Consider the following 19176-nt stretch of genomic DNA (forward strand, 5'->3'; position numbering starts at 1 on the left):
CAAAGAAGGTTCACTATTACTATTCTGGTTTACACAATGACAACTTTTGAAGGCTTAGTCAAGAAAAAATAGTCAAAAATTGGCATCCACTGATGCTACCTGCTATCATTCCACTGACATTGCAAAGTAAATAATCTAATAAATTGAACTGTTTGTTTTGCATGAGAAATCTCATCCCATAACAAAGTTCTTTCCATAAAGCAAACTATAAAAACAACCATTTTGAATTGTACTGGGCCAGAGTGCCAATTATCCTAGCATGCAGATGTCCCATAAATGAGTAAACAACCAAATGGTAGAAAGCTAGACTGATTTCTCTGCACAACATACTTTCTTTTTATCTACGATAATGATCGAAGCAGACGAAATGAATTAAAATTTATGCTGCGGCCGGGACTCAAACCCGGGTCTTCTTGCTTGCTAGGTGGAAATGCTAACCATTACACTACCACAGCACGATGGTCATCATTGCTGCACAAACCGAGTGCCCTCCCCAACACAAACTCGGCTTAGGTAGTTCATGCAGCAATGTTGACCATTGTGCTGTGGTAGTGTAATGGTTAGCATTTCTGCCTAGCAAGCAAGAACACCTGGGTTCGAGACCTGACAGCAGCACAAATTTTAATTCATTCCGTCTGCTTTGATCATTATCGTAGATAGTAAAAAGAGACTTAAATGTCTCAGGGGAACATTTAATTATACTTTTTTTGTTTTTGTCTTTTTTTAGAGCGCAAAAACAACTAAGGTCATACACGTCCATGTCAGAACTGTAGAACACAAAGAGAGGAGTTAAAATCGACTACACATTAATACCAATCCATGGAAGAGAAGACAGCTAAAAACAGGGATGTTGAGAAAGGTCTATAAAATATGCCACAGAGAAACGGAGGTACTGACCTAACAATTAAGTAGCCTTCGCCATATTACTGCGACAGATAAAAAATAAAATGCGGTTGACGGCCAATGCATCGTTCACTAAAACTGCTGATAACTCAAATGGCAAACACAAACGAGAACGCAAGTGGTTAAAAAAAGGGCATTCCATCAGGAAATGGTGGACCATCAAAGAATGAGCACAATGCGCACTAAGTGGCGGGGGAGCGCCACTTAACAAATGGCAATGGCTAAAAAGACAGTGCCCGATATGCAACCTAGCTTAAATGATCTCCTCACAGTGAGACGGCTGAGAGGAGGTCGTCCAAGATGCTGAGGAACGCTGAATAACCCAGAGCTTGTTCCCATGAAGGATGTACCAGTGGTGATACCAAAACGGCACTACCTGCTGACAGACGGCAACACAGAGGTAACCTGAGGGAATATGAGAACTAGTGGGTTGAGGTACGAGGACTGCAGCCTTGGCAGCAGCCTCGTTTTCCGTCAGACTGATGTGACCAGGAACCCACATAAGCATCAAAGTAGTTCCATCAAGATTGAGCAAGTGACAGCTTTCCTGGACCGACAGCACTAAGGGATGGACAGTTTACAGCACACAGAGGCTTTGAAAGGCACTGAGAGTGTCTGAGCAGGTGACGCAATTGAAAAGCTTGTGTCGCCAGTTGTACTGCGTGGCCTGATACAGGGCGAAGAGCTCTGCTGTAAATACCGAGCAGTGTTCCGGAAGCTGATACTGAAAAACATCAGTGCCAATGACGAAGGCACACCCAATGCCAAGGTCAATCCAAGAGCCATCAATGTGCACAAAGGTAATATCGTGAAGTTTCATGCAAAGTTCATGAAACTGAAGGTGATAGGGTAAGGCTGGAGTTGTGTCCTTAAAAAGCAAACGAAGGCCAAGATGAACATGGGCCACTCCATGATGCCAAGGTGGTAAAGGAAAAGTTGCTGGTAGTGTGAAGTTAAGCTGCCGGAGCAAGAGCCAAAAGTGAACTCCAGGAGGTAACAGAGAAGACGGATGTGCTCCATATTGGTGATCAAAGGAATCATCGAAGAAGGAGTCATAGGATGGGTTGCCACACATGGCAGGCAAGCAGCATACATATCTGCTGAGGAGAAATTCACAGCAGTACAACAGTGGTAGTTCGTCAGGTTCTGCATACAGACCCAAGATGTAAAGATGGTGGAGGAAAACAACTGTGCCACCAAAACATTCATAAAAACAGTTTTATCAGTGGAAAAACGAAAGCTATTGTAGATGTTCCATGAGTGAGACAATCAAGACATCGCTGAAGACGGCACTCAATGAGACAAGTCCATAGAGAACTGCAATATATGGAAAAATTGTCAACAAAAAGGGAGCCGGAGATTCCCCGCAGGAGACAGGCCATTATAGGGTTAATGGCGATAGCAAAGCGGAACCCTGATGCACACTAGTTTCCTGGATAAAGGTATATGACAAGGCACAATCCACACCTACCTTGAAAACTCGATCTTTTAAATATTGCTGAACGAAATGGGGCATGCAGCCACAGAAGCCTCACCTGTAGAGAGTATGGAAGATACCAGTCCTCCAGCAGGTGTCGTAGGCTTTTTTCAAATCAAAAAACATGGCCATATTCTGGGATTTCCGCAGAAAACCATTCATGACATGGGTGGACAAAGGGATGAGTTGGTCACTACAGAACAGCATGCTCAAAATCCACATTGTGCAGTGGTTAGTAAATTGCGAGACTGTAGGCACCATACCAGCCCGGTATGAATCATACATTCCATCACCTTGCAACCACAGCTGGTGAGAGAAATTAGGCGGTAGCTAGAAGGAAGGTTTTTGTCCTTGCCGGGCTTAGGGATAGGTATGACAGTGGCTTAACGCCAGTGTTTACCCAGATTCGGTTGTATGTATGAAGCATAAAGATCTGCAACATCTGAATGTGAATGTTGTTTCGCCGTGGGGTGGAGGATTGGGATGAAGTGAGAACATGATCTAGCTACGTCATTGTAAAGATGGCATTGTAGCACTCATGATTCAGAGAAGAGAAGGTTATTGTCTGAGACTCCTCCACTCGTTTCTAATGGAGGAAGGCAGGGTGATGGTGGGAGGAGCTTGAAATCTCTGCAAAATGGCAGCACGAGGTGTTGGAGATAGCAATAGGGTCCACTATGACATTGTCTGCTGCTGACAGGCCAGAAACTGGGAAACACTCCTTGGTCCCAGATAGCCGTCGGAGGCTGGCCCACATGAAGGAAGAGGGAGTGGAACTGTTAAAAGAACTAATGAATGAAATCCAGCTAGCTTTTTTGCTATTGTGAAGAATGCGATGACACTGTGCATGCAACTGTTTATAATGAATGCAGTTTGCCATTGTAGGAGAATGGTTAAAGACGTGGAAGGCACGTCTCCATACGTGAATTGCATCGTGGCATGCCTCAGTCCTCCGAGGGACCGTGGTAAAGAGGAAGTACGAGGAATGGAACATTCTGCGACGGTAAGGATAATGTTTCTAAGGTATTCTACCTGGTCATCACAACTGGGGAAATGTTCATCCATTTGGGTGTGCAGATAAGTGGAGTATAGGAGTCAGCAAACAGACAGCACACAGAAAATGGTCGCTCAAGTATGCATCAGTGAGAACGGACCACTCGAGATGAAGAGGAAGCTGGCAGTGCAGAAAGATAGGTCAAAATGGTAATAGGTGTGCATGGAGTCTGAAAGGAACGTGGGTGCTCCTGTGTTAAGGCATAGGAGGTTAAGTTGACTGAGAAGGTCAGCCAAGAGGGCACCTCTCAGACAGATTCAGGGACAACCCCAAAAGGGATGACATACATTAACCTCACCGAACGACAGAAATGGGTGAGGTAGCTGCCCAATAGGGTGGAGGAAGTCTGCCCTTGTGATACAGAATGGCAGAGGGATGTAAACAACACAAAGAGAAAAGGTCAAGTGAGGAAGGAAAGGGCAAACTGCAACAGCTTGAAGGTGGGTAGTCAGGGAAATGGGTTGACTATGAACGTCATCCCGTATGAGCAACACGACTCCCCCATGAGACAGAATGCCATCCTCGGGGAAATGGTCAAATCAGACTGGGAAGAAATGCGAGATCTCAAAGCGGTCGTGAGAACGCAATTTTGTTTCCTGGAGGCAGAGAACAAGCAGTTTCTGTGATTCTAAGAGTAGCCCTAAATCCTCTTTGTTCGATCAAAGGCCATGAACATTCTATTGAAGGACAGTCATAATGAGGAAAGGTGGAAAGAACAAATGAAGGCATGTCACCTCGGTGGCTGCTGAATGCTAGCCTTCAAAGACTCGCTGCTACAGGGCGCAGAGGCTGGAGGATGCTGCTCCATGAGATCTACAGAGGTATCGGCATTCTCGCTCTGTCAATCTGCGGAGTCTAGGGCACATAAATGGTTAGCGGTGCTCACCAGTGACAATGAGGTCGGTTGGACGAGGGTACCACATGGTGACATTTTAGAAGAGGGTCTCTGAGTCAGCAAAGGAGAAGACCGTTTGCCTTTCTTTGACTTCTTGGAGCCTTTCCGGTTGGCAGAAGAAGACTCAGATGTTTGCTGGCTGGAGGGACATAGGAAGTCTTCACGAGAGTATTCCTTCTGTCCTTTCCTGCCTGCCGGTTGTGTAGCAGGTGACTTTGCCCCAGGAGGCAAATGTTTGGTGGCTTGTTGAACAGCTGGATGAGATGGCGATGCTACCATGACACTGGGCAATTTCACAACTGCAATGCTGAATTTGAGGTTGCACGCCTGTGTGGCCATGTCCTTCATGGAGCAAGATATAGCAAGAAAAGTACTTTAAGTGCCAGATGGTAGAAGACAGGATTTGCAACTAGCCAATAACTTGCAAGTGACAAGATAATGCAATTTTTCCTTTGTCCAGATCTGCTGGACAGCCCAATCATCGAGATATACGGGACAACCACGAGAGGAGGCGGCACGGTCGCCATTGCACTTGATACAGTGGAGAGGAGGGTGCGGACAATCACCCTTGTGCACATCCCTACCACAGGTTACACATTTGGCTGAGTGCCGGCAAGATATTCGAATGTGATTGAAATGATGACACTGGTAGCAGCGCATCAGGTTCAGAATGTACACTCGGACTGTGATAACTCCATAGCCTGCTTTGATCTCGGATGGAAGCACCAAAGGTGAGAAAAAGAGTGCATGTGGACATTGACCTTCTTCATCAACCCATGGACGGTAATGACACCCTGATCAGACAGGTGCATTTGGATTTCTGCCTCAGTCAGCCCATCGAGCCGACCAGTGTGGCCGAGAGGTTCTAGGCACTACAGTCTGGAAACACGCGCCCACTCCGGTCACAGGTTCAAATCCTGCCTTGGGCATGGATGCGTGTGATTTCTCTAGGTTAGTTAGGTTTAAGTAGTTCTAAGTTGTATGGGACTGATGACCTCAGAAGTTAAGTCCCATAGTGCTCAGAGCCATTTGAACAATTTTCAGCCCATTGAGCAGCCTAGTGTAAACAACACTATGGGAAGAATTCAGAGTTCTATGGGCCTCAACACGAACAGGATATCCATGGAGAAGCGAAGCAGCAAGCAGTTGTTGTGCTTGAGAATCCAAGTAGTCTCCAAAAGCAAAGTGCCATTGTGTACACGAGAGCAGGATTTCGCAGGGCCGGCAATCGCATTTCTGAATGAGAAACAGATTTACCGTTGCAAAGGACCGACTGTCTTCACTCCATGAAACCACGAGGAACCGTGTTGCAGCTGGTAGGGTCTTTGAATCAGATGCTTCATTCCATTTACATGTGATAGACATGAACTGCTTAGATCACGATTGGCTCATTGCAAGAAAATCCCCCATGATTGACAGCGTCTCCAGTGGTGCGCTCCTTCCAACTGGGGGCTCCCCTCAGAAGGGTCTCATCCGTCTTAGGTAACTGTTCACACCTCCTGAAAACCTGACAGAGGGGCCAATCGGCAATTTGGGAAGGTAGCAGCTCAGGCAATCACCCCTCCCTAGGCGTGGCCTGTACCAGGGGGTACGTGCGAATCCTACCTGTGGACCTGGGGCTGGCAATTATGTGTTACCCAATCACCTGTTACATGTCAGATGCTTGGGCTGGCCTTCAGGAGAGCACAGGGAGGCAGAAGAAAAGGAGGAGCTTCAAACACAGAAGCAGAGGAAGGATTGAAGAAGGTGAACAAAGAAAGGAAGAAAATAACGAAAAACAGTGGTGAGACTGTTCTTACGTTAGCTATTGAAAATGCGCAACACAGTTCCAAAAACACCCCACGTGAAAAGAAATAGTATAAGGATAGACATGCAGCATGGAAGGAAAAAGGTGCTGCAAAGGATGAGGCCCCATGGTAACCAAGCACGAACCCGCCAAACAGCAGCGAGCCCCCTGATGAGGAGGGGAGGAGGAGGAGATGCGATTGTGAAATAAGTACAAATCTTCACTCAAGTTCCCTTGATAAACTGTTCTGCTGTACTGTCTGTACAATCAGGTCACCTGTTTTGATAAATATGATGAATTCAATATTTCTTACACATTGTCTTCTAAAAAGGAAAAGGAAATCAGAATGCAACATACTGGTGATGACAAGATCATTAGAGATCTAGCAAAAGCTTGAATAGGATAGGAGTAGGTGGAAGAAATCAGCTATGACTTTTTCAGAGGAACCACATCTTGCATTTCTCTTAATCAGTAGTCACTCCAGTAGTGAGCAGAGATATCATGGGCAACCTGGAGTTCAGAGGGGAACTGAACAGAGCAATGGGTGTGGTGGATCACCGTTCAGCCAAGCCTGCTTGGTCGACAGCCCCATCTGGCCCCCCACCTATGACGACTGGAGACGCTGGTGTGGCAGACCGCCATTCAGAGGAGCTTGCTCATCTGATTGCCTCTCTGACCCGCCGCCTAGAATGACCGGGCCACCGTCCGTGGACTACGATACGGATGAAGATGACATGATAGTGCACGATGCACCCACTATGTCATTCCCGGCCGCCGAGAGGACGCCAAGCGAGGCCAGTGTGCAGCCTTACCTGAATGGCGAGCACCACAAACAGCCAATCACCGCAGCGCCAACTGTCATCAAAAAGGCACCCCAGAAGAAGAGGCAGCTCGGTGTGCGGCCAAACCCAGGAAGATGCCTTCTGCCCCACCCATGGCTACTGGTAACTGTTACGACGCGATAGACAAGCAGTCGGAGGAGCCAGCAGCACCCAAGCAGACAGAGACCACGGCCGCTGCCCATGCTGGCCACTCGAAAGAAGAAGCAACTGTCTCCCGTTCAGACATTACCACCGGACGGTCACAGTGACGGCTGCCTACCGTAGTCACTGAGGTGGCCAAAGGCTTTAAAGGTTTCCTGCAGCTTATGAAGCAGCGGACGACTGCAGAATTCACAGTGCAAGCTGTAGCAGGGAACCTTGTGCGACTGCAAGTCGCAAACACAGAAGACTTCATCAAGGTGATGAGCGAGGTGTCAAACCAGGGCTTGCACTGGTACACACACGCTGCCATCCCTGAAAGGTTACTGAAGATCATCGTCAAGGGTTTCCTCAAGAAGGTGGAACCAGAACTCCTGAAGGACGAGATGGCATGGCTCGACTTTGGCGTGCGCAATGTGACACGCGTCAAGTCCCCAGTCGCACACAAGGAGTTGCCTTCTCTGCTGGTGATCGTGACTGACACCCTAGTGAACAGGCGGCTCTACCAGCTGCAACGGGTGACCAACACTAAGGTCACTGTTGAAAACCTAAAGCAGAAGAGGAGCATAGTGCAGTGCTTCCGTTACAAAGGGATGGGCCACGTGGCTCGCCACTGCTTCTTTCCTGAGGCGTGTATGAAGTGCGTAGGCGACCATGCAGGCAGAAACTGTCTGATACCAAGGACGCACAAGCCCAAGTGTGCAAAGTCTGGTGGCCCACATGTGGCGAGTTACTGCAGCTGTGAAGTTATCAAGGCTGCTGTTGCTCGCCAACATGGGCAGCAGACACAGAAGACTGCCAACCGCTCCCTCCACCATCCACACCCAGGCAGCGAGGCAGCCGACAAACACAAGGTCAACACCAATGCTGCCACCTCCGCCTCCACTGAAGGGGGCAACGGAAGACATGCTCGAGAGGGCGCACCTGAAGATCTGCACTTCGATCCCCCCAGGGCAGAAACACGCAAGGAGGAAGCCTCATCAATGGGAGGCAACAGAAGTGGCAACACACCAGCAGCCACTGGCAATCAAGTTGCACCCAGCCACAGTAGTCGTCTCTACACACTCTGCAGTAATCAAAAACGTCTCACACCTGGCCGAAACACTGCAGAGTTGCAGAGGCAGTGATAACCACCATGCCGGCGACTGCCCAGCAGCCGTTGCAGTAGAGCACTACATACGCCGTCTGCACAGAGAGCAGCAAGACCGGCCTGTCATGGGCCGCCACAGCTGACTGCAAAGCAGGCAGCAAAGATGAAAACTTGAGAAGGGAAAACACTGAAAAGACAAGAAGCAAGCATCACCGCTACATAATCACAGAAGATTTTAAAGTAAAGTAGGACCAGCCTACTAGGACTCCTTCTACCCAGGGGTTGGGGAGCCCCTGATGAAGCCCGGTCGTCGTCTTAATCAGTTGTCCAATTCGTGAAAATCTACATCTGGATGGCCCGATGAGGATGTGAACTCTCTTCTCTGTCTCCCCCCCCCCCCCCCTCCCTCTCTATTTATCTCTCTTGTTTTAAATGCACCATCTCACCCGATCTCCATATCCTATGGTGCTTTACCACAGCTCACTTCAATGCCTATGCTTATCTTATCTCGTGTCAAGACACAATCTGTGTCAGTAATTTATTAAACAAATTTAGTTTGTTTGCTGTGAATGTAATTCATTACTGTGATGTGCTGTTCTAAACACATTAGCTTGTCCCTAGGCACATGAAATAAGCCTCCAACAGTTATCAACTTAATGAACACAAATTTTTAAACTTCTCAGTAACTTAAGTGCCAATAAAATAGTGTGAGAAAGTAAACACTTCTGTAATACATACCATCAAAATGGAAGTTTAATGAAAGAACCTTCTGAAGTCTCTCCACAATTTCATCAATGCAGGAGGGTGTTTGTTTACATTTTTCATGTAAACTATGTACATTCTGTATCGTCTCTTCCCTAAAATCACCTGTATTTGTTACACTGTATGTACAGTTTGTTATTGGTGCACACTGCAGTGACAGCACCCGTGGACTGTTCAACCAAGAAGACAGTTCACTAGATGTCAAGAGGTCGCCTTCGACACTACAGTCATCCAGTACCCTAGTATTCTTTGAGTATGTACAGTTATTCGGCACACGAGGACGACATGTCACCGATGTTAGATTTGACAACTCATCTTGACGGCAATCTTCAGATAAATCAGAGAAATGGAAGTTTATTTTCTTTAACTCATTGTTGAAATCACTATCTTGCTTTACAATTGGGCTGAGATTGGCAATGCTTGGTTGTGATGACGTAAACACATTACAGAATCGATGCTGAGCTGGCAGAATGGGAGTGCTTTCAATACAAGCTAGTGGCCGGCGAACATTCGAAGACTGTATGTAAGAGATGTATTCCTGTAGGTAGAGAAAAAAATGTATATCAAGCTTCGTATTCTAACACACAAAAACTGTCAGTTTGTTTTTGAGGTGTCATAAATCAATGACTGGTGTAGCAAAAGTTTCATGCAATACTCAATAAAAATTACACAATACACCAATAATATACAAGAAATAAATTTAAAAGTTTATAAAATTGCTTATTTGTTTAGAGATAAATATGCTGATTAAATTTCTGTGTCTGTTGTAAACACAAAAATAGTGCGGAACCCTTACAATGTTCTTATAAGGAAACAGGCATGCAAAAAATAAATGGAGCTTCTGTTGAAAGTTGTGCCTTCAGCAGTAAATGCAACTATTGGCGATGACACAAAAATTAACAAAACTTATGAAGACATAGTCCAAAATGGAGAACCTTTTCTGGTCATGACAAATAGAATTCTAGGAAAGTAGAATGATCCCGGGTACTTGTATGAAGCCAGTTTTCGTACTACTCCATGAAAACGTAATAGCCCTTTAAAATTCAAGACCTTTCATCTTTTTCTCCTCTTTGCTCCATGACAAGTGGGTTCCCTGCATCCTGGAGTCTGACTGATGTGACCCTCTCCTCGAGCTTCTGAAACCCTTGATGAAGGAACTAACAGCCCAAAAACTAGGAAGACAATATTTCTACTTTTATTAAGTCTATAGGCAGTACTGAAATTTTGACTCCTGGTGATAATTATTAGTCAGCCATATCATCTTCTAGTAATTTCACAGATTTTGTCAGGTGAATTTGCCTTTTTTTAATACATAAAATAATTATTAAATTGTAATCCCATGAATTTAACACAGTCAACATCTTCTATCTGCAACTACTCACTCTTTATATGAATGCCGGGTAGAAATCTTTAGTAGGTTCTGAACAGCACAAAGTGAGTCTTTTCAAAGCCTAATGAGAAAGAATTGGCAATAAGCCATACATTAATATAAAAAAAAAACAGTCATTTTGAAGACTTTTATATGCTATCATGTATAATTTTGTATCATCTGCAATGTGATCTTAGAATATGGCAATGTTAATGATGAAAAGGGACTAAGATGGAACCTTGCGGACTGCCAAATGCTGTTACTTTTCAGTTGAATGATGTCTGCTAACTTAAACTATGAGTCTTTGGCACTGACACGCTATGCTGCTGATTAGAAAGGTGCACAATGACATAAAAACATCAGTAAAACAAGATGTAGGACATGCACAGGTCAAGGTAGAGCTGCAATGAGTCCGTCATGGAGACTTTCTCAACAAATGCATCAGTATGATTGTTGCTTATGACGTCTACACAGACCAGTGACCAGACGAGTACCACTAAGGGTCCTGCTCTTTGAAGGTCGAATGGAAGACTGTGATTGGCACTGAGTAATGAATGACTCAAGAGAATGGCTGCCAATCACTTTTACCATGGCGACTGCAGCATGCACAGTGATGTATGTCTTCCCACCAGGCAGGGGCATCAGATGTGAGGCACTGCTGTGGCATCCAGTGGCCTTGTGACAGCCAGCATGTTAAACTACTGAAAGAATAAATGCGTATCAATATATTTTTGGCAAGTTGTTTTCTTTAAATGTGTCAGAGTTATGAGTATGGCTACTAAAACTGCCATGTAGTAACCTGAATATTAAAATTTTTATCAATAAATGCTTAGCCAACCTTCTCATTGTCCTTCGAACAATTGTTATATCCACTGAAAGTCATGGGACAGCGATAGGCACATATACTTATGGCAGTAGTATCACATACATAAGGTATAAAATGGGGGTGCATTGGCAGAGCCATCATTGTTGGAGCTAGACGCGTGGGGCATTCCATTTCGGAAATCGTTAGGGAATTCAATATTCCAAGATTAACAGTGTGCCGAGAATACCAAATTTCATGCATTACCTTTCACCTCGGACAATGCAGTGGCCGATGGCCTTCACTTAAGGACAGAGAGCAGCAATGTTTGCATAGAGTTGTCAGTGCTAACAGACAAGCCCCACTGCATGAAACAACCACAGAAATCACTGTGGGATGTATGACAAACATATCATTTAGGACAATGCAGTGAAATCTGGTGTTAAAGTGCTTTGGCAGCAGACAACCAATGTGAAGGCCTTTGCTAACAGCATGACAGTGCCTGCAGCATCTCTCCTCGGCTCATGACCATTTTGGTTGGAACCTTGATGACCGGAAAACTGTAGCCTTGTCAGATGAATTCCAGTTTCAATTGGTAAGAGCTGATGGTTGGGTTTGAGTGTGGCAGAAACCCCACAAAATCATTGACCCAAGTTGTCAACAAGGCACTGTGCAAGCTGGTGGTGGTTCCATAACGGTGTGGGCTGTGTTTACACATAATAGACTGGGTCCTCTAGGCCAACTGCTACTCGGAGACCATTTGCAGTCATTCATGGACTCCATGTTCCTAAACAATGATGGAATTTTTATGGATGACAATGCACTATGTTTCCAGCCTACAATTGTTTGCGATTAGTTTGAAGAACATTCTGGACAATTTGAGTGAACGATTTGGCCACCCAGACTGCCCGACATTAATTCCATCGAACATCTATGGAACGTAATCAAAAGGTCTGTTTGTGCACAAAATCCTGCACTGGCAACACTTTCACAATTATGGACAGCTATGGAGGCAGCATGACTCAATATTTCAGCAGGGGACTTCCAAAGATTACCATAAAAGACAAATGATAGATATGGTTCTATGATAGCAGCAATAATGTTTAAGGCAGTTGTAAAGAGATCAGCTTTCAGGACTGCAACCTTGGGAACTCTGTTATCTTGTAAACACTGATTACTAACATTCTAGCCTGAAAGTGCCAATGCTGTTAAGATATTCTTAATAAAAGAGGGTACATTGCCTAAAGCCTCCACGCAGTCATGATGTGGTGTCAACACGCTATATAGTACGTCCTTTCGTAAAATGAAGACTTGTCAGGTGCAAACAATGTACAAGAATCCCTTGACAGCAGTCTCCAATCATCTGTGGATGTAGAACATCAAAACGCACAATGAAATGGTGAAAACTAAGTTCTCGTTTCCAGATATTAATCAATACTATGACTGATGATCCAGTCCACGAGTTTGCATGGCATTATCATTAAACTGGCAGATCTGTAGCTGTCAGCACTGTAAGGGTTTATAACAGATTTCAATGACATGTTCTGTTTATTGGGTAGGGAAATTTCCTCCTGCCAAATTGTATGAAAAGACAATCAGGATACAATGCAAGCTTTTGAGCTCAGTATTTGAATCGATATTGATTTTTGTTCTGTTGGTATTAGAATATGGCCTATGTTAAACAGCTATCAAGTTTGGAGTTACTATCTGGGTCTTTATAACTCTGATCATCTCTACAGCATTAGGAGACCAAACAGAAACATGCCCTAGAGCATGACCTCAGCATTAGGAGACCAAACAGAAATATGCCCTAGAGCATGGCTTAACACGCACTGAACACAAATTTACAAGGATCATTAAGATGCTTTGCTATGGTCAGTAATGTAATGAAGCACTTTACTGTGTATGGTTCAGTTCCCGGTGAGCTACCTTTGCAATGTGGTAGCACATTCCTAGTTTGTAATAGCACCATTATGAGTAAGGATGGTTCGAAGTCCACATTTTTTGTTCAGTTTTGTCATTATAATTGGTATGAAACTCCTTGACAAAACGTTCTGAGCGTTTCAGATGGGAAACAATGCCCTTCCTGTCAAAACCTCCCATCGCCCACTCTCCATCCCTCTCCCGGTGGAATATGTATACCCCTGGGTACCAGCCCAGTATTAATCTAGTTGAACATAACAAACAATCTAAAAAACACTTCCAGCCTGACTGGCACATCGGCCCTAATCTATCAAGTGGATTAGGACCGGATCTGCCACACTACTCAAATCACATAAGTGGCACGCTAGCACAGGCGGCTATACAGGCAGGTCTCTGCTTTGCAGCTGTAAAGTCTCTGCTTTGCAGCTGTAAATGCTCTTTATCTATTTCTGATGGCCTCAGTTATTTATTGAGGCCACTATGGAACAGATTTACGTTGACATGGCCTGGGAGAGTAACATATTGCATTGTGCAGCTTAGGAAAACACAATGGCTGCTTCTTGCATTATTTCATCAATGTCCTTTTCTTGGAATATCATGTCTTAGGCTTCAGATGAGTATGCATCCCAACTTGCCCTTTATACGGACCATTGCAGTAGAGCATCAGGGATCTAGAATGTGGTACTGATAAAATGACTGGATAATAGTCATTGTCACACTGGTCACTGTGGACATGGCTTTGCATTACTGATGCAAGACTTGGGCCACAGGGTGTTAAACTGATTGTATGGGTGACACTAAAATGTGTTGGATTTCCTGCATTCATCTGAGAAAGGTTAAAATCCAAGAGCAGATATTGTATTAGTTGACATCTGCTATTTGTGTCTTGTGAGTATTCAAATCACACAGTAGCATCAAGGGAGGGGCAACTGATGTAATAGATATTACGTCACCTGGATTGCAAAGCTTATAATAATAATAAATAACAACAATTTCATGAGTCACACTGCCTAATGCAACAGTCAAAAAATACATGGACCAACCAGGATTTGATTCCACTACCTCTCAGTTTCCAGTCATGCAATTTACTGCTAGACCACTAGACTCATCTGAGGCATTGAGTGTGGTGTTCAGTAGTTCCTGAACAGAGGAAGTGGGCAATGGAACAATGTGGAAACACTCACTGAAGACATCCATGTGTTAGTTTGATTGTTATTGAAAGTGTTGTAGTTTCAGATTATAGGGAAGTGAGCAGCCAATAACTGTGATTCTTGTAGTGTGACCTGTGATGGAGAAGAGGGACATGAACTGCTCGAGTTCAGCCAGGTACTATAGTTCCACTGTAAGATCACAGTGAAAATGAAAGGTAGTTTTGTTAAGACAGTCTTTGTTTCCTGTAGAACAAATCCATATTACAGGTTTTTTTATTGTTGAGGTAGATTCAAGGTAAAACAACATTGTGGAAGTAGTTTTTGGTTTGGTCGCAGACAGGCAAAATTAAAATACTACTAAACACAAGCTTTTGACCAGAACACCTTCTTCCAAAATAGACAACATACATACAAACACACATTCACGCAAAAGCAGCTCACACAGACATGAGCACTGTCTCTGGCTGCCGGAGCCAGACTACAAGCAACTGTGCATGATGGGAGAAGCAGTCTGAGTGGTGGGGGTAGCAGCATTGGGGAAGGGAAGGAAGAGCAGGGTACAGGTGGGACGCAATAAAGTGCTCTTTGTGGAAGCATACAGGGAGAAGGTGGAAAGAAGGTAGGGCACCTAGGTGGAGTCGGGTTCTTAGATGGTGGAGGTGGGGGACGGAAACGGAGGGAAGTAAAAAGACTGTGGGTGCACTTGTGGAATAGAAGGTTGTGGAGTAGGAACAGAGAAGGGGATAGGTGGATGAAGGACAATGACTAACGAAGATTGGGGGTGGGAGGGTTACGAGAAAGTAGGATATATTGCAGGGAGAGATCCCACCTGCACGGTTCAGAAAAGATGGCGTTGGTAGGAAGGATCCAGATGGTACAGGCTGTGAAGCAGTCATTAAAACAAAGAATGTTGTGTTGGGCAGTGTGCTCAGCAACTGAGTGGGCCAGCTGTTTCTTGGCCACAGTTTGTTGTTCGTTGGTGGCCATTCATGTGGACAGACAGCTTGTTGGTTGGCATGCCCATGCAGAATGAAGCGCAGTAGTTGCAGCTTAGCTTGTAGATCACATGATTGGTTTCACAGGTAGCACTGCCTTTAATGGGATAGGTGATTCTTATGATCCCACTGGAGTAGGCGGCAGTGGGAGGATGTATGGGACAGGTCTTGCATTTAGGTCTATTACAGGGATATGAGATGTGAGGCAAGGAGTTGGGAGCAGTGGTTGTATAGGATGAGGATGAGGATACTGTGTAGGTTTAGTGGGCGATGGAATACTGCTGTGGGAGGTGTGAGGAGGATAGTGGGTAGCACACTCCTAATTTCAGGGCACGGTGAGATGTAGTCGAAACCCTGGTGGGAAATGTGATTCAGTTGCTCCAGTCCTGGGTGGTAATGAGTCACAAAGGGAATACTCCTCTGTGGCTGGATGGTGGGACTTTGGGAGATGGTGGGTGACGAGATATAAGCCACAGGAGATCTGTTTCTGTACAAAGTTAGGAAGGTAATTATGGTCTGTGAAGACCATATTTCAAGAGGGACTGCTTGTCACTGCAGATGTAATGGCTATGGGTGGCTAGGCTGTATGGAAGGGTATGGAATGGGTGGCAGCTGTCAAAGTGGAGGTATTGCTGGTTTGATTGCGTGGAGGTTGTGATGTAGCCATCTTTGAGGCCAAGATCAACATTGAGGAAGGTGGCTTCTTGGGTTGAGGAGGACCGGGAGAAGGTGTTGAGGTTTTGGAGGAATGTGTATAGGATGTCCTCACCCTCAATCCAGATCATGAATATGTCATGAGTAAATCTGAACATGATTAGGGCTTTGGGATTGTGGGTTATTGGGAAGGATTCCTCTAGATGGCCCATAAATAGGTTGGTATAGGCTAGCACAATGCAGATGGGTCTCCATTGCCGTACCCCAGATTTGTTTGTAGATGATGCCTTCAAAGCAGAAGTAACTGTAGGTGAGGACATAGTTGATCATGGCGACCAGGAAGGAGGCTGAAGATTTGGAATCTGTAGTGCATTGGGAAAGATAGTATTCAGTAACAGCTAGGCCATGAAGATTAGGGATGATCATATTAAGGGATGTGGCATCAATAGTGATGTGCAAGGCACCGTGCAGTAAAGGAAAAGGTACCGTGGAGAGTCTGTGGAGGAAATGGTTGGTATTTTTTATATAACAGTGTAGGTTACTGGTGATAGGTAGAAGGTGTTAGTCTACAAGAGTAGAGATTCTCTGTGGGGGCGCAGTAACTGGCAACAGTGGGGTGTCCTGTGTAGTTGGGTTTCTGCACTTTAGGAAGCACATAGAAGTGCGGGAAGTGGTAGGGGTGAGGAGAGAGGTTGACTCTGGGGAGAGGTTCTGGGATGGGTCTAAGGATTTGGGGAGAGACTGGAGATTCCGCTGGATTTCTGAAACTGTCACTGTGGTAGGGTTTGAAGGTGGATGAGCCTAATAGCTGGTGGAGTACTTCTGTCAGGTAATCCCTGCAGTTCAAGACAACAGTGGTGGTGGAGCCTTTGCCAGCAGGTAGGATAATAAGGTTGAGATTAGATTTTTGGTGGTGGATTGCTGTTCTTGTATGTAGTCTGTTTTGGAAGGCCTGGCTGAAAGCTTACGCATTTAGTATCTTTTTGTTGTGCCTGTCTGTGACTCACATCTCTGTTGTATGGTGAGTAGCAATCTATCCTTTTCAGAATATTGTCATTATTCCATTCTGGCTTTTCCATTGTTTGATTTTGCTTAAAGGCTTTTCTTCCATTCTGTAACCCAATGCTGGTTTCCTTTGTTACTATCTTTTAATGCTACCATACTCAGTGCCCATCCTTTTCTTTCTCTGCTTTCCTGTGTTCCACATGTCACCTTCCAAAGTGCTCTGCATGCCCTTAGTTACGAACCATACTGTACCAACTGACTTGTCTGCGCACAACACACGGTACAAGTTGGTGCTGATTGTTGGTGCAACATCTCATGACCCACATTACTCTTGCCATTATCATTAATGCTAGACCTTCAAATTGGTCACTCTCCCTGCATAACTCTTACAAGTTTTTGCATGTTATTTTCTGTTCCTTCCCGTGCCACACGAACTTGTACCTCATCCTACCAACCCCTATCCAAGCCCCCTTTCTCATTGCAGTCCACACATACTTATTTGGCCTGACCTGACACATCTGCTTTCCTCCTTTTTCATACATATTCATCTATGGACTGGTAACCCACATTACAAACTTTTTATTTATTTTTAACTTTGATTTCATGTTTTTTCATGTCTATTTCAGTTCATTTTCGCCTTTCCATATTGTCCCACTTCCTCAGGTTTCATCTTGTTTCCCCATACTTCATCCACGCCATCCTATTTGTGATTTTTTTCCATGTATTTTCGCGTATTTTTGATAATTAAAAAAAAAAAATTCCTCACAAGAATAATTTCCACATTACTTATGTATTTTTTTTTCTTGCACAATGGATTCTAGCTCCTTTAATCTGTGTCAATACAAAAAGTTTCCTTATCCCTAGCCAGAACCATATCCCACATAGTGTTCCTGCATTGTTGCTTGGCTCATGGAATCCCCCCAAATGGATTTACCATCAAATTACCCATTTCTGGCTGCAAACCCTCCTTCCACAATGACCACCATCTGTTCAGATTCTGCCAGTCCTTCACCCTCACCAACACAGTCGTGAAAAGCCATTCCCTCCTTACAGTATCTCCTCTCTACCCACAAAATTCTCCTGCTGTGCAATCCCAAATTCTTGGATCCCATCTCACACACAGAAACCCATGCCCTTCAGGAACTAAAACAAGATGCACAATGAAACTTCAAAAAACTCTCCACCCTGTTCCTACTCCTGCCTTGGACCACCACTATCCGCCACCTCTACAACAGCCTCCAAATCTCCCCCACATCCCCTCACCGCTGACAAACCCTGCCTCACAGACCTCCTACATTTATGCTTTACTCAAAAACTTCCTCCCACCACCATACAGAATCAAGGACCTAAACAGACCAGAAACACAGTCATGAACCTTTTCTCTAAAAGCTTTAGCCCCACAGAAGTGTCAGTCCTTTCCAAAGGCCTGACCTTTTACGCTACTTGCAAATTCAATCATGCTGGACTTGTTAATGACCTTTTCTCCTTTTCCTTGCCCCTACAGTGGAAAAACTTTTTGGCCACCAACCCTACCAATCACACTCAGGAACCAATATTGAATCCTGCCTGACTCAGTTCACTCTGACCCCAAATCAACTCCTGTTAACTTCCCAGAATTTCTTAACCTCGAACGTTGTCTCACCATCATTCCCCATGTAGGTGACATGTAGAACACAAGAAAGAAGGGAAAGAAAAGGTTGGTCACTGAGTATAGTAGCATTACAAACTAGTAACAAAGGAAAACAGCACTGTGTTACAGAATGGAAGAAAAGCAAAATCAAATAATGGAAAATCCAGCATGGAATAATGACAATATTATTAGAAGGATAGATTGCTACTCACCATATAGTAAAGATGTCGAGTCACAGACAGGCACAACAGTAAGACTACTACACGTGTAAGCTTTCAGCCAGAAGGCTTTCTTCCAAAATACACTACATACAAGAACAACAATCCACCACCTACAATTTGATCCTCACTTTATTATCCTACTTGCTGATAAAGACTCCACCACTGTCATTTTGAACTGCAAAGATTACCTGGAAGAAGGTCTCCACCAGCTTTTAGGCTCATCCACCTTCAAACCCTGCCACACTGACCCCATTTCCGAAATCCAGCAGGATCTCAAGTCTCTTCCCAAATCCTTAGACCCATCGGAGAACCTCTCCCCGAGTCTACCTCTCTCCCCAACCATACCACTCCCCACCCTCCTACCTTCTACATGCTTCCTAAAGTGCATAAACCCAACTACACAGGACACCCCATTGTGACCAGTTACTGTGCCGCCACAGATAATCTCTGCTCTTGTAGACCAACACCTTCTACCTACC

The 19176-nt window shown here is 44.7% G+C and overlaps 1 protein-coding gene across 2 annotated transcripts in view; it reads right to left on the minus strand.

Moving 5' to 3' along the window:
- The window catches only part of LOC124798392 (dystrophin-related protein 2-like), a 107479-nt gene that overhangs the window by 39446 nt on the left and 48857 nt on the right, over positions 1–19176 (minus strand). For both annotated transcript variants that reach the window (XM_047261768.1, XM_047261767.1), the window contains exon 10: positions 8924–9485. In XM_047261768.1, the coding sequence (XP_047117724.1) occupies positions 8924–9485 (562 nt within the window). The remainder of the gene's footprint in view (positions 1–8923; positions 9486–19176) is intronic.

The sequence above is a fragment of the Schistocerca piceifrons genome, chromosome 5 (assembly GCF_021461385.2).
Source record: "Schistocerca piceifrons isolate TAMUIC-IGC-003096 chromosome 5, iqSchPice1.1, whole genome shotgun sequence".
NCBI classification, from domain to species: Eukaryota; Metazoa; Arthropoda; class Insecta; order Orthoptera; family Acrididae; genus Schistocerca; species Schistocerca piceifrons.